Raw genomic sequence first — 12,178 nt, forward strand, 5'->3', positions numbered from 1 at the left:
TCAAAATCTCAAACGTTACAAGCTAGAAGAGCTCTTAATGGACTGTAACATTATGTGAAGACTCTGCTTATTATGAATAAGTTAAATTGCCCACAGATAAACATAGCCAGTTAATGTACAGTCTACAATATTAATAAATTATGATAATTCATAGAAAAATGAAGTAAAATGTATGTTCACTTTTTAAAAATGCATTTACAAGTCCACGCCCCCTACATCATTAATTGATAGATTCCAGTCGCAGAAACAGATGAAAAGTTTCAAAGCAAAAGGACTAAAAATACATGACAGAGTGTATATCAATCAGAGGCTAGAAGATGAGAGTTGGGGCAGTGGCAGGGAAGTCTCATGATTAATTGAAGAAGAGATGCACCTTTACAGTTTCTCATGCTTGCCATAATTGTTGAAACCCCATGCTGATTCACCATAAGCACACACTGTGCACTTTCCAAACTCTGTCAAGGTGAGCCAGGGGAGCAAGCATTGAGCTTGGGAATGGAGGAGAGAGAGAGGAGGTGAGAGAGTGAGAGAGAGAGGGGGGGTGAGAGAGAAAGAGAGAGAAAAAGAGAGAGAGGGAGAGAGAGAGGGAGAGAGAGAGAGCGAACTCCCTGGTGGGAAGTCAGAGCAGTATCTCTGTAAGTCCCTGGGGAGGAAATCTGAGAGAAGCTGGGACTCTGTTTCACACTCTGTCAGTTGTATAGTTGTACCTCACCTCTCACTATGTATATCTGTGTGTGCATTTGGAAGGGAGAGAGTGTGTGTGTGAGTGTGAAATGCTCATAACCATCCTGTTTTTCAGCATGCGTGGACAGCGTCTCTTGGTGCAGGTGGCTCTGCTGGCCCTCCTGGTTGTCACATTGACAATGGCGGAGGGTGGAAAGGCAGACAGACAAGGTGAGAAATATTTCACAGATTTCTTTCACGCGAACTGACCTCACAAGCCCAGTGGATGAAATACGCTCTAATTCTACTCATGGACATCAAATATGCTAAGGTCTAAACCACTTTTTACAAAGCCAGCATCCACCCAACTTATAACCACAAAGCCTTGGCAATACCCTTTATTCTGCTCTTGTGTTCCTGTAAGACAGAGTACCAAAAACTATTCATTTTGGGTATTGTCAGTTTTTGTGCCACTTCTTTTTATGCCATTTTAAAGTACCCTGACTCTGTTGTACTCTATTTCTGCTGCACAGTGCCATATTTTACTGTGCTGTTCTCTTCTCTTCTATTCTGAACTATTCTTCCTTACAAGTGCACTCTTTTCTACTTAAGATTCATTGTTGTTACTGACCTCACTGTGAAACGCACCTGTGTGTGTGTGTGTGTGTGTGTGTGTGTGTATTTTGTCTGAAAGGTAAAAAAGAACGTAAATCGGACTGTGGGGAATGGCAGTGGAGTGTGTGCGTGGCCAATGAGGGAGACTGTGGTCTGGGCACCAGGGAGGGCACTCGTACTGGCACAGACTGTAAACAGACCATTAAAACCCAGCGTTGTAAAATCCCTTGCAACTGGAAGAAACAATTTGGAGGTAAGAAGCACTGTGCTCGTCCATATTTATGACAAACATTACACATCAGCTACAATATTACTTTTATTGTCCCTTTCTCACTACTGATATTTATTTTCTATTTATTTCTGTGAACTAACATATAGTTTGCATAGTTCTGATTGTTTTTCGCTATGCAATGCTGTAATTCCATTTGCATCTGTTTTCACGAGAGCACAGTGGCGTGGAAGTGAAAGATGCACAAAATTATCTACTGCTTAAGTATGTGATTGCATATACCTCTGAGTGCGTGATTGTGTGTATGTTGGTGTGGAGGTGAAGGTGTGCAAATGAGTGGGTGACTGGATGAGTGTTTGTGTGTGGGGAAAAAGGCAGACAAATCAGTCTCTAAGGGGAAAGCTGAATGCATATTACTCTCCCCAGAAATACTGCAAGTACACTCACAGACAAATCAAAGGTGCTGCCTCCCAGGCTTGCAGACAATGCTTCATGCTTCTGTTTAAAATTCTTAGGATCAGTGAAACTCCCTCACCCCCGAGGGAACTGCACAGATACGTGGATTCCTCACAACTCTACAGGTTTTACCAAGACTAAGCGAAGAGTGTGTGTGTGCGTGTGAGAGAGAGAGAGAGAGAGAGCAAGCAAGCATATGTTCCCTTAAACATATCAATGATTGTGCCAGTATCAGACCAGCTATTTGTATTATGTCTATTATGGTTTGGTAGAAACAAAGGACAAGCCTTAGCAGTGTGGTTGTGACCACCGCAAGTCAAGCAAGAGTTTGATCATAGCTATCGTGACTTTGCTGATACTGTCCTTCCTAAAGGTATGTCCAAGAGGAAGGGGCTCAGAGGCTATTTAGCATTCAGTGTTGAGTTTCCTACATTACGATCAAAGCTGAGTAGCAAACTGAAAACAAGGGCCAAAACACCTACTCCAAAAATTAGCGGTGTTACTTTACATGTACTTTAACATTCCCCTTCTTGTGTCATATTGTCATTAAATGAAGAGAGAAATGTGGATTTTTCTGCATAATCTTCTATATTAATCCATGTTTCAAAATAACACTTCTGTGCCTGTCAGGCCTTCGGGTTTAATTACTTTCCCTTTCCTTAAATATGTCATTAAATCCATTTCTGTGCTTGACTGGTGCCGTGAAACCCCAGTCTTCAGCTTTCTGAATGTGGAATCACACAAAGAAGACAGACAGTGTGATGAAGTGGTAATTAATCTGAACATTTCCATGAGGGAATCTGCTCCAGGCAGATGTAGTAGATTAAGCTAATACAACTTCTGAGGCAAGGGAATAAGATAAGCTATTGGTCACAGTGTCCACATACAGTTAAAAACATAGTTAAGATGTCAGTCACCACCACAAAACTTCTATCTTGGCTGAGGCTAAATTCTGCAATAGAATTTGCCCAGTGTTATATTTATCTTGTTTCATTGTCAGCATAGAGATTATGTAGGTTTTGGAGAATCAGATATACTTTGAGAGTCAGATATATTTTTTAAGTGTATAATTTTATGGTAGTGAACAGTCCACTTGGGGGTATTCCAGAAGAGTTAGTTAACTCAGAGTAAGTAGTAAACCTCCTAATAGAAGAGCCCAATGGCTTTGTTTTGCTAGGAGAATGAGGCCATAGGGCTCTTCTATTAGAAGGTTTACTACTTACTCTGAGTTAACTAACTCTGTGTTTTCACTAAACCTGCTTTCTGGAATGTCTATTTTGTTGTGATTCTTCAGTGCTGATGCATCGTGTCTGTCCCCTGCAGGTGAGTGTAAGTATGACTTCCAGGCATGGGGAGAGTGTGATATGACCACAGGAATGAAGAATAGGACAGGTGTTCTTAAACGAGCCCTCATGGACGCTACCTGCCCCAACACTGTCAGTGCTACCAAGCCATGTGGCAAGATCCCGAAGATCAAGCTCCAAGGTGGGTGTCTATAAATCTTTACACAGTGTTTTTCAACCACACATGTCTGCAGGCAAAACTGAATACCAAAGTAGGCTGAGCAAACTGATATGGCACTTCAGACAGTAACCAGAAAACACAGGAAAACACACAATATGTCATATTTTTATTAAATGTGAGAACCCACTGCTCAGGGGGCTCTCATGGAACATGCCAAATCTGCCAAACAATTATTGAAAAAAGAAAAAAAACTGACTGGGCAACCATTTATCACTTTAGTTAGATGAAAAGGTTAAGTGTACAGCTATCTAAGCATGTAACTGTTGATCAGATTTTTTTCAAATATGAATAAAACTGTTTTAAACAGAAATGGAATTTTGATGCTCATAAATGTTGGCAGTTTCAACATTGTAAATGAGTAAACTTCTCAACTTTCAATTACCAACCAACATTCATGGCCGGAACAAATAGAACCCGTAAAACGCTAGTCACACATCTCTCTTCCTAATTTACCATGGTGTGAAATAGTATGTCCCATTTAAATGTTTGTCCTTTCTTTTACAGTTTTGGAAAAAAAAATATTTAATTGTCATGTCATCAATCATCAAAAATAACATTAAAAAATCACATTTTACACCCATTTGTACTATTTAGATCAACAGAAATGCAATCACTACATCAAGCAGATAACATTAGAATCAGGTGCAGCAAACAGGTGCAAATGAGTAGAACATCATTAGCGAGTAACCGGGACTGTGCAGCCTTATATAGACATCAGAAACCTGTGATCTGGTTTGGTGTCGGCAATTTGGTTGTGTGGTTACATTATGCCAAGATCAAAAGAGCTTTCTGAGGCCCTCAAAGGAAAGATTACTGATGAGTATGAGTCTGGGGAGGGTTTTAAAGCCATTTACAAGTAATTTGTAGTCAATCACTCCACTGTCTGAAAGATCATCTACAAATGGAAAGAAAATTCAGGCCACTGGTAATCAGCAGGGTTGTCCCTCTGCATTCAGCCCAATAGCTGATTGAAACATGCTGCAGGAAGTCTCCAATTATTCAAGGATAACATCAAAAGATTCCCAGACAAGTCTTACCTCTGTGAAGGTCAATGTGCAGGAGTCTACCGGCCCCCCCCCCCCCCCCCCAAAAAGAGACTGCACATCTTTGCCCTAGATATGAGGTCAGGAAGGAAGAAGCCTCTGCTCTCAGAAAAGAATATAGATGCATGACTTAAGTTTGCCAGACAACACCTTGGTGAAGATCAGAACAGCTGGAACAATGTGCCGTGGATGGATAAGATGTGATGATGTTTGGCCACCATTGTAGAGTCAACCATGAACTCCACATTGTACCAGAGACTGCTTGAGGAGAATGTAAGCTCGTCCGCCTAAAGGGCTGAAGATGAACTATAAGTGGACCTTGCAACAAGGGAATGACCCTAAACACTCAAGCAAATCCACAAAAGGACGACCCAAAAAGAAAAAATGGAGGGTTTTGGACTGGCCAAGTCAAAGCCCAAATCTTAACCCATTAGAGATGCTAAGGGGGAATTGAAGCAGATAGCACATACGAGAAAGCTCTCAAACATCATATAATTGAAGGAGTTCTATAAGAAGGAGTGGGCAAAATTTTCTCTAAATCATATTTTCTTCTTACTGCAGACAATTACATTTCTGATTTGTTGAATAAATGATTAAGAATAACGTTTATGGCTATTTGTTAAATTAGATAGTCTCTCTACTGTTGGAATGAAGATCAAATATCCATACATACAAATATGATGAAACACACCTCTTCACGGGAAGAACTTTTTCACAGCTCTGTTTATAACTCTCTCCTTTAATTCTCTCTGTGATTAATATTAGTGTTTTCTTTTTCTGTCTTAATATCTGTTATTATGAGTAATGGAAAGCCCACTCAAACTCCCACTACCAATTACATCAAAGTAAAGCTGCAGATCATCTCTCTGGTTTCCAGTGAGACAGCTGAAGACGTCACATATTCTTCTTCCTTTAGGCAATGTTCCATCCTCCATAGATCCCTCTGAGTGTAATTGCAGAAGTTTATCAAGATGCTTTAATTTTCTGTTGAAGTTCATATAAGGCAAACAAACAGTTCCAACATCATCATTGTGAAGTATCCACTTCAGCTGATCTTTAATTTATTGTTTAGTGTCTGACAGTGCTACTTAAAAGCAGAGTTGAAAGCAATGTTTAATCATGTCACTAGTTTTTTCCCCTTCAGTTACACTCAAATTCATAAAATTTAGTGCAATCAGATTGGTAGGTATAAATACAGGTATGGTTACTGGTATGCTCTTAAATTTGAGTATAATGTCAATACTTATACCACCCCTGTGTATGTGTGTGTGTTTGGGGGGGTTTGTGTCTTGACGGAATATGTAAAACACGAAAAGTAGTGAGTAGTGTTCTATCATTCAGTTTGTTGTAAAATTTATAAAATCATTTATAAATATTATGTGACTTTCATGGGGAAATAAATTGATATTTTGATCAAAACAACATCATTAATTAATCTCAACAGAGAGCTACAAAAGCTTGATGTATGTAGCTTCATGTAAGCACAGTACACACAGCAGACGATTTGTAGGGGGATGAGGGGGTTGCCATCTCCCTTGTTAGCAAAATGACCAAAATGCATACCCCTTGTTAACCTGCCATCCCTCTATATATTCTATAGAGTCAAAAAATAACAAATCACCTACTGAGTACACACACACACACACACACATACACACATACAAGGGTGGTAAAAGCATTCAGTCATTGTACTCGCATTAAACTGAAGATACAAACATAAAAGGATGACTCTAGTAAAAGTACAAGTCACCCATTACAAAATACTTTAAGATTTTGAATCAAGTTTTTAATGTATTTTAAGTTTTCAGAATTACCATTTTAAAGTAAATAGAAGATGAAAATTGTTCATGTCTTAGGCAGAGGACATTCATTCATTTATTTTCTAAGCCACTTATCCTAATTAGGGTTGCAGGGGGTGCTGGAGGCTCCCCCAGCACTCATTGGGCGAAAGGCGGGGAAACACCCTGGAGAGGCCGCCAGTCCATTGCAGACACACAGACAAGCACATTCAAGCACACATTCACATCTAGGGGCAATTTAGTATCTCCAATTCACCTGACTTACATGTCTTAGGACTGTGGAGGAAACCCACGCAGGAGGAAACCCACGCAGACAGGGGGAGAACATACAAACTCCACACCAATGTACTATCTAAGCCCATTACCTTTACCTCAGTACCACCGCTGTACACATATACACACACACCCACAAACACACATAAGCCAAAGATCTTTGTCAAAAATCCATTAATAGTGTTACATCTCCAGAAACACACATGGGGAATGAGTAATTTTAGACAGTGGTCTGTCAGAGGATGTTAATTGTGTTTGTGTGTGTGTGTGTGTGTGTGTGTTTGAGTCTGTGTCTGTGTGTTTTGTGGATAAGAAGAGTGACAGTAATCCCCTTTGAAAAGTACAAGTGAGACGGTCATCGCCTGCTCTAACTGGACCAGAACTCCTCAGAACAGCAAAGACCAGCGCGGAGACGAATTTAATAAAATCTGTGTGCTTGTCACATTGATCAGGATTAAGGATTGTGTTAGAGTATCGCTGTCAGACTGAGAAAGGTTTTAAATGAAAAAGCTAGACAGGCCAAAGTGAAAGAGGGAGGGATTGACAGCACAGACACTCTCTCTCTTTCTCTCTCTCTCTCTCTCTCTCTCTCTCTCTCTCTCTCTGTCCTACCACCAGGCTGAAGCCAAACCATCTCCATGTCTTTAAAATACTGTGTTTGATTTAATGTCATGATATGATATGATGATTACAATAGGAGGAGCACAGTGCAGCACTGACAGCGATATAAAGAGAGTGTACTGCTGAAACCCACACACACACACACACACACACACACACACACACACACGCACAGGAGTGAGGAAGCCTCTGTTTGTGGGGGTGTGGTTCCTTGTGTCTGTTCATTGTGAGATAAGCTCAGAGGCAGAGAGGACTATGGGAACTGAGGAACAAGGTGGCGGTGTCATGGCGCAGTACTTGGAGGCTCAGTTAACAACAGTGAAAGACAGATGGGGGTGCGAGCGAGCGAGAGAGAGAGAGAGAGAGAGAGAGAGAGAGAGAGAGAATAAGTAGAAAGTGAATAAGAGGGAGGAGGAAAGGAAATCCTCCCCCACCACCAGGATGACCACACGCACCACTCATCTCCAATTCTAAATGGCTACCGTGGGCAGGGGAGATATGTTTCTTTCATACTGATATTCGGGTTAAGACAATTCAGGGACAGAGAGAATCAGTGCTCTGAGACCCACAGTCACTCTCAGGAGTCATGCTGAAATGAGACAAAGAACAGAGACAACAGACAGGAATGGATATGAGAGTCTGCCAACATCCCCAGACCCCTCTTCTGTCTATAAACAATTCTTCTCTCTGTTCTGAGGGAGAGCCTCTCCTTCGCTCTCTCTTTCTCTCTCTCTCTCTCCCTCTCTTTTTCTCTCTCTCCCTCTCAGACTGCTTTTCTCTATCTCTTTCTCTTTGTACCCTCCACCCTCCCTTTATTCTGGCCCTCAATGCCCACTGCCCTCGCTGGAAAAGCTGAATGTCAGAGACTATTCAAGGAAACAGAGGCCTGTGTATCAGCAATAATATTCCTGACTCTGGGGGCTCGTACTGACAGCATGTGGACGGTTCCTCTGAGGAGCCAGTGAAGTGTTTTATAGAGAGAAACCAACTCAAATGCCCCTTTTTTCCCACAGACCTCTCTTTAGGGGAATGCAGGAGGAGAGTGGACAGATGCATCTGCAGAGCTCTGTGGGTCTGATAATGAGGCTGTTTTAGACAAGCCAAGCACAGGAGTAATGTATCTCAGCAGCAGCATAGCACACTCACTCACACCTCTCCCCAGTGCTGATAGAAGACAGCAAGAGTAAGAGTAAGATAAAGAGAGAGAGAGAGAGAGAGAGAGAGAGAGAGAGAGTGAGCATTTGTTCCCTGAAACATATCAGTGATTGCCACAATCTCAAACCTCTCAAACTATTTGCATTATGTCTGTGACAGTTTGGTAGAAAGATGGGATAAGACTTAGTAATATGGCTTGAGAGAGAGAGAGAGAGAGAGAGAGAGAGAGAGAGAGAGAGAAAGAGACAGAGAGAGAGCGAAGCAGATAGGTTAGACCAATGAAAAAGAAGCAAACTAATAGAAGAGAATGAGATTTTTTCTCTCATTCTGGGGCTGTATGTGTGAGAGAGCAAGCTGTGTTTCTGAAAGCGATGTACTCTTGCCTGGTTTGGACCAATAACTCTCACTCTTCCTTCTCATGTCGCCGCTCAGAGTGCTCTGAGTGTGTTTGTCCCAGGGCAGCGCTGATTGACTCAACTTTTCACACACGACAGGCGAGTGAGCATTTTCTGCCTTTACCGAGGAACTTTAGTGCTTTATTTCAGGGGTAACACTCATTAAGAAGTTTTGCAATCACTGAAGCATTTTTCCCACCGAATCAAGGTCAAAGTTAGAGCAGATGACCGTGTGAGAATGCAAAGTCTGGAGAAATTATCTCTCACGCAAATTGCCCATGGATATATGTTGATTAATTACATGAGCTTTAAATTTGCTAGGGTGTTTTTAGATGCATATAAAATGCTGAAAATGATTGCATGTGCACAGCCTCTAGAGGATTATGCATTAATGTTATTTCTGCTTCAGTGCAAATGCATTAGCTGTGTTCGAATAATTACTCAAGCGGTTTTTACAAGTAAACAGTAAACTAATAAGTTTTATATGCCTAAATGAAGCGATTTTCCTATAGGATATGATAGAAATAATTCTGGTTTATATGGGCATCACAGCACACATAGTTGTCTACACCACGCAATTGTTCTTCCATTGACTTCACAGAAAGGTTTAGCACTCCCATAGGCCTCATAGCTCATGATCTGAAGTGGGCATTTTGTAGATTAGTGACAAGTGGGAACTTGCTTAAACTGTGGAACAAAAAGAATAAAATGAATAGGTGTTGATTAGATAATTGACTTAGGACCAAGTGATACACTTAACAGGTACAGCCAGATGGGGGCAAAGTGCCTCTCCTGTTCTCTCTCTCTCCTTTCTCTCTCTATCTCTTTGCAAACAGACCTGTTAAGTAAGTTTGAGAAAGTTCTTGATACTCTGAATTCTGAAACACGCTTTATCATTATCACACAAGAGTAGACTTGTGCCTGACTCCCATGGCAGGAACCAGTAGCCATAGTAACTATATGGTCCACTGAGCTCTGTGTGTATGTGTGTGTTTGTGTGTGAGGGGACAGGAAGAGAGGGAAGAAGAACTTTTTTCTCGGTTAAAGGACATGTGCTTACATAAATTCAAATAGAAACTACCATCAACACACATATATTTTTGTCCTGTGTAATTATCACTTGGCTTGAAAAAAAAATGATTTTTTTTTTACCCTAAGGGTAATACAGATCTCTGAAAACCCAAGACATTTTTAATGTCTTGTTTTGTTTTTTGTTTTTTTGTCATATTTAGTTTGATTCGTTTTGGTTCATATTCTTGCTTTTTGGTCATATTTGGTTCGGTTCACTGTGTATCTGTTCTGTGTGTAAGTGTATATATCCCATTTACTAACTTACAGAAGCTTTGTTACCTTTCTGTCCAGACTCAAAGAAGCAGAAAAAGGAAGGGAAAAAGAGGGTGCGAACTCCGATGGACTAGCCGTGGAGAGTGGTACTGAGAGATGGAGGAGAAGAGAGGTGTATAACGAGTGTGGTGCCTCCTCCCAGCCAGGGTCCTTACTTCTTCTTTCTCCTGACAATTTGTCCAGCACTGACAGAATAAAAGAGCCTGCGGTGACTGTGATGCACATGGAGAAAAGGAGTTCTAGAGATGAGTGAACATGTTTTCCTTCCTCACTGTCCAATAGAAAATAAGTAGCTCTTTTTTGTAGATCCTTTCCTATTCACCTCTATGAATAATTTTAAAAGGGAAAAAAAAAATGTTTTGTACTAAAATTCTGTGATTGATCTCATTTAGTAGCATAGGTTGTGTTTTTAAAATAGGAGATTTTGAGAAGTCTTAACGTGAATAGAAAAACTGATTCTGAAAACATGTCATCACATAAGATAATCTTTGATGTCGAGAGTCGTGCTTTGAAATCGAATAGCTCCTTTCGGGTCACAGTTTCTGAAAAATGGGATTGCTTAGGGTAAACAGCAGTGAAATGTGTATATGAATGTTCGAGAGTAGATGATCTAAGTTTGTTTATTTTATTTCCCTTTTCCACAAGGTCAGATATTTCCCAACTATCAAATACTGTATGATTAGGTCCCAACAGTTTTCCATAGTAGTCTACTGTTCCTCATTATTAAATTCAATAATAAACACGGATTTAAAATACAAATATGCTTGTCTTGTCTTCCTTTCACATTTTCCACACGTTGCAGAGTGAGATTTAAGGAAGAGCTCCTTTTATTACCAGTACACAGAAATGGACATGGAATAAATAAATTCAAATGTGTTTTCCAAACTTCAACCTGGAGAACAAAAGAACCAGAACTAGGGAACAGTTAATTGTCTTTAATATTGATTTCATAGAATTCTTTTCAAAAAGAATATGGCACAACATATGTGTTGAATGTAGATCATCTTACAGCTCTATTGGTGACTTTTGTGTCAGCATCCAATTATTGTTTTAAAGAAATAATCAACATTATTACTGTACATACAGGAAGAATATTATTGAGAAGGAGACAGGGAGTTGGAGTGTAGGGTGGGGAAAATTCAGAGTGATAATAAACATGGGTATATACACACCTCAACTGCACCTCTTCCCAATTACATGTATGTATATTATACATATATATATACAATGCAAACAATTGGCAATTGACAGAAGACTTTTCTACTACATTGGAGAATCACAACTCACAGTGAATGAAAGCACAATGATAAAATCTACAGACTGAAATCAATGAATATTTGGTATATACATCAGAGACCAGGGGCTGTTTGTACTCCACACAAATCTGTTTATAGGATTGGACACAGTTGCAAAGAACCAGAGCAGTGTTGTTATAACAGCTCCCCCTTTGGCTGTAGCACACTTGAAATGCACTCTGTCATCGCAAAGTTTTCTCTCGTTTTAATTAAGCTTTTAAAAACAGGGTGAACGGCAATGCTTACATTTAGAATTAAATGTAAGTATATAATTGAGGTTTAAGAAATGGAAATGTAAGAATTACTTTGACAAATCTGTGTCTTGAGAGCACTCAGTGTGAGTGTTGGACAGTCATGGAGTTACCGATTCAATTGGTTTTTTTTGTTTTGTTTTTTTCCCTCTGTTTCTGACAGATTGAGTCAAAATGGCTCACTAAGGACTGATCCTTGTCAGACTCTCATTAGCCTAACAATCCTGCATTAGCACATATTTTTTAATCGTGAGGATTCTCTCCAAGGATACAACCGAGGTGTCGGTACATATTTCCCCCTCTTGATTGGCTCACCGTCTCAACAAATAAAAGAAATATCATCTCAAAAGAGTAGTGAAGTGTCTGCTTTTTGTTGCCATGGACACTAAAGTTCCAAAAGTCATGAATCCAGTCTCGAGTGTTCTGGTCCTTGGCATCACACGACAGAGAGTACAACAACTGAAACAACTTCAGACAAGTTTTCCTTTTCATTTTTTCTCGTAATTCTTTTTCTT

The 12,178-nt window shown here is 40.1% G+C and overlaps 1 protein-coding gene across 1 annotated transcript; it reads left to right on the forward strand.

Annotated features, from left to right (window-relative positions):
• The first annotated feature begins 800 nt into the window (after positions 1-800).
• On the forward strand, positions 801-10,191 carry ptn (pleiotrophin). The gene is made up of 4 exons (XM_030777147.1): positions 801-894; positions 1,358-1,531; positions 3,287-3,448; positions 10,136-10,191. Exons 1-4 carry the CDS (start codon positions 801-803, stop codon positions 10,189-10,191), a joined length of 486 nt encoding a protein of 161 aa, XP_030633007.1.
• Positions 10,192-12,178: the final 1,987 nt, after the last annotated feature.

Source organism: Chanos chanos, chromosome 1 (genome assembly GCF_902362185.1).
Source record: "Chanos chanos chromosome 1, fChaCha1.1, whole genome shotgun sequence".
In the NCBI taxonomy this organism is placed as follows: Eukaryota; Metazoa; Chordata; class Actinopteri; order Gonorynchiformes; family Chanidae; genus Chanos; species Chanos chanos.

Bases quoted from the DNA above. Each gene is read 5' to 3' on its own strand.
- ptn (XM_030777147.1), top strand. From the start codon at position 801: ATGCGTGGACAGCGTCTCTTGGTGCAGGTGGCTCTGCTGGCCCTCCTG. The intron at 895-1,357 runs GTGAGAAATATT...TTTGTCTGAAAG, and splicing joins TGGAAAGGCAGACAGACAAG to GTAAAAAAGAACGTAAATCG. The intron at 1,532-3,286 runs GTAAGAAGCACT...TGTCCCCTGCAG, and splicing joins CTGGAAGAAACAATTTGGAG to GTGAGTGTAAGTATGACTTC.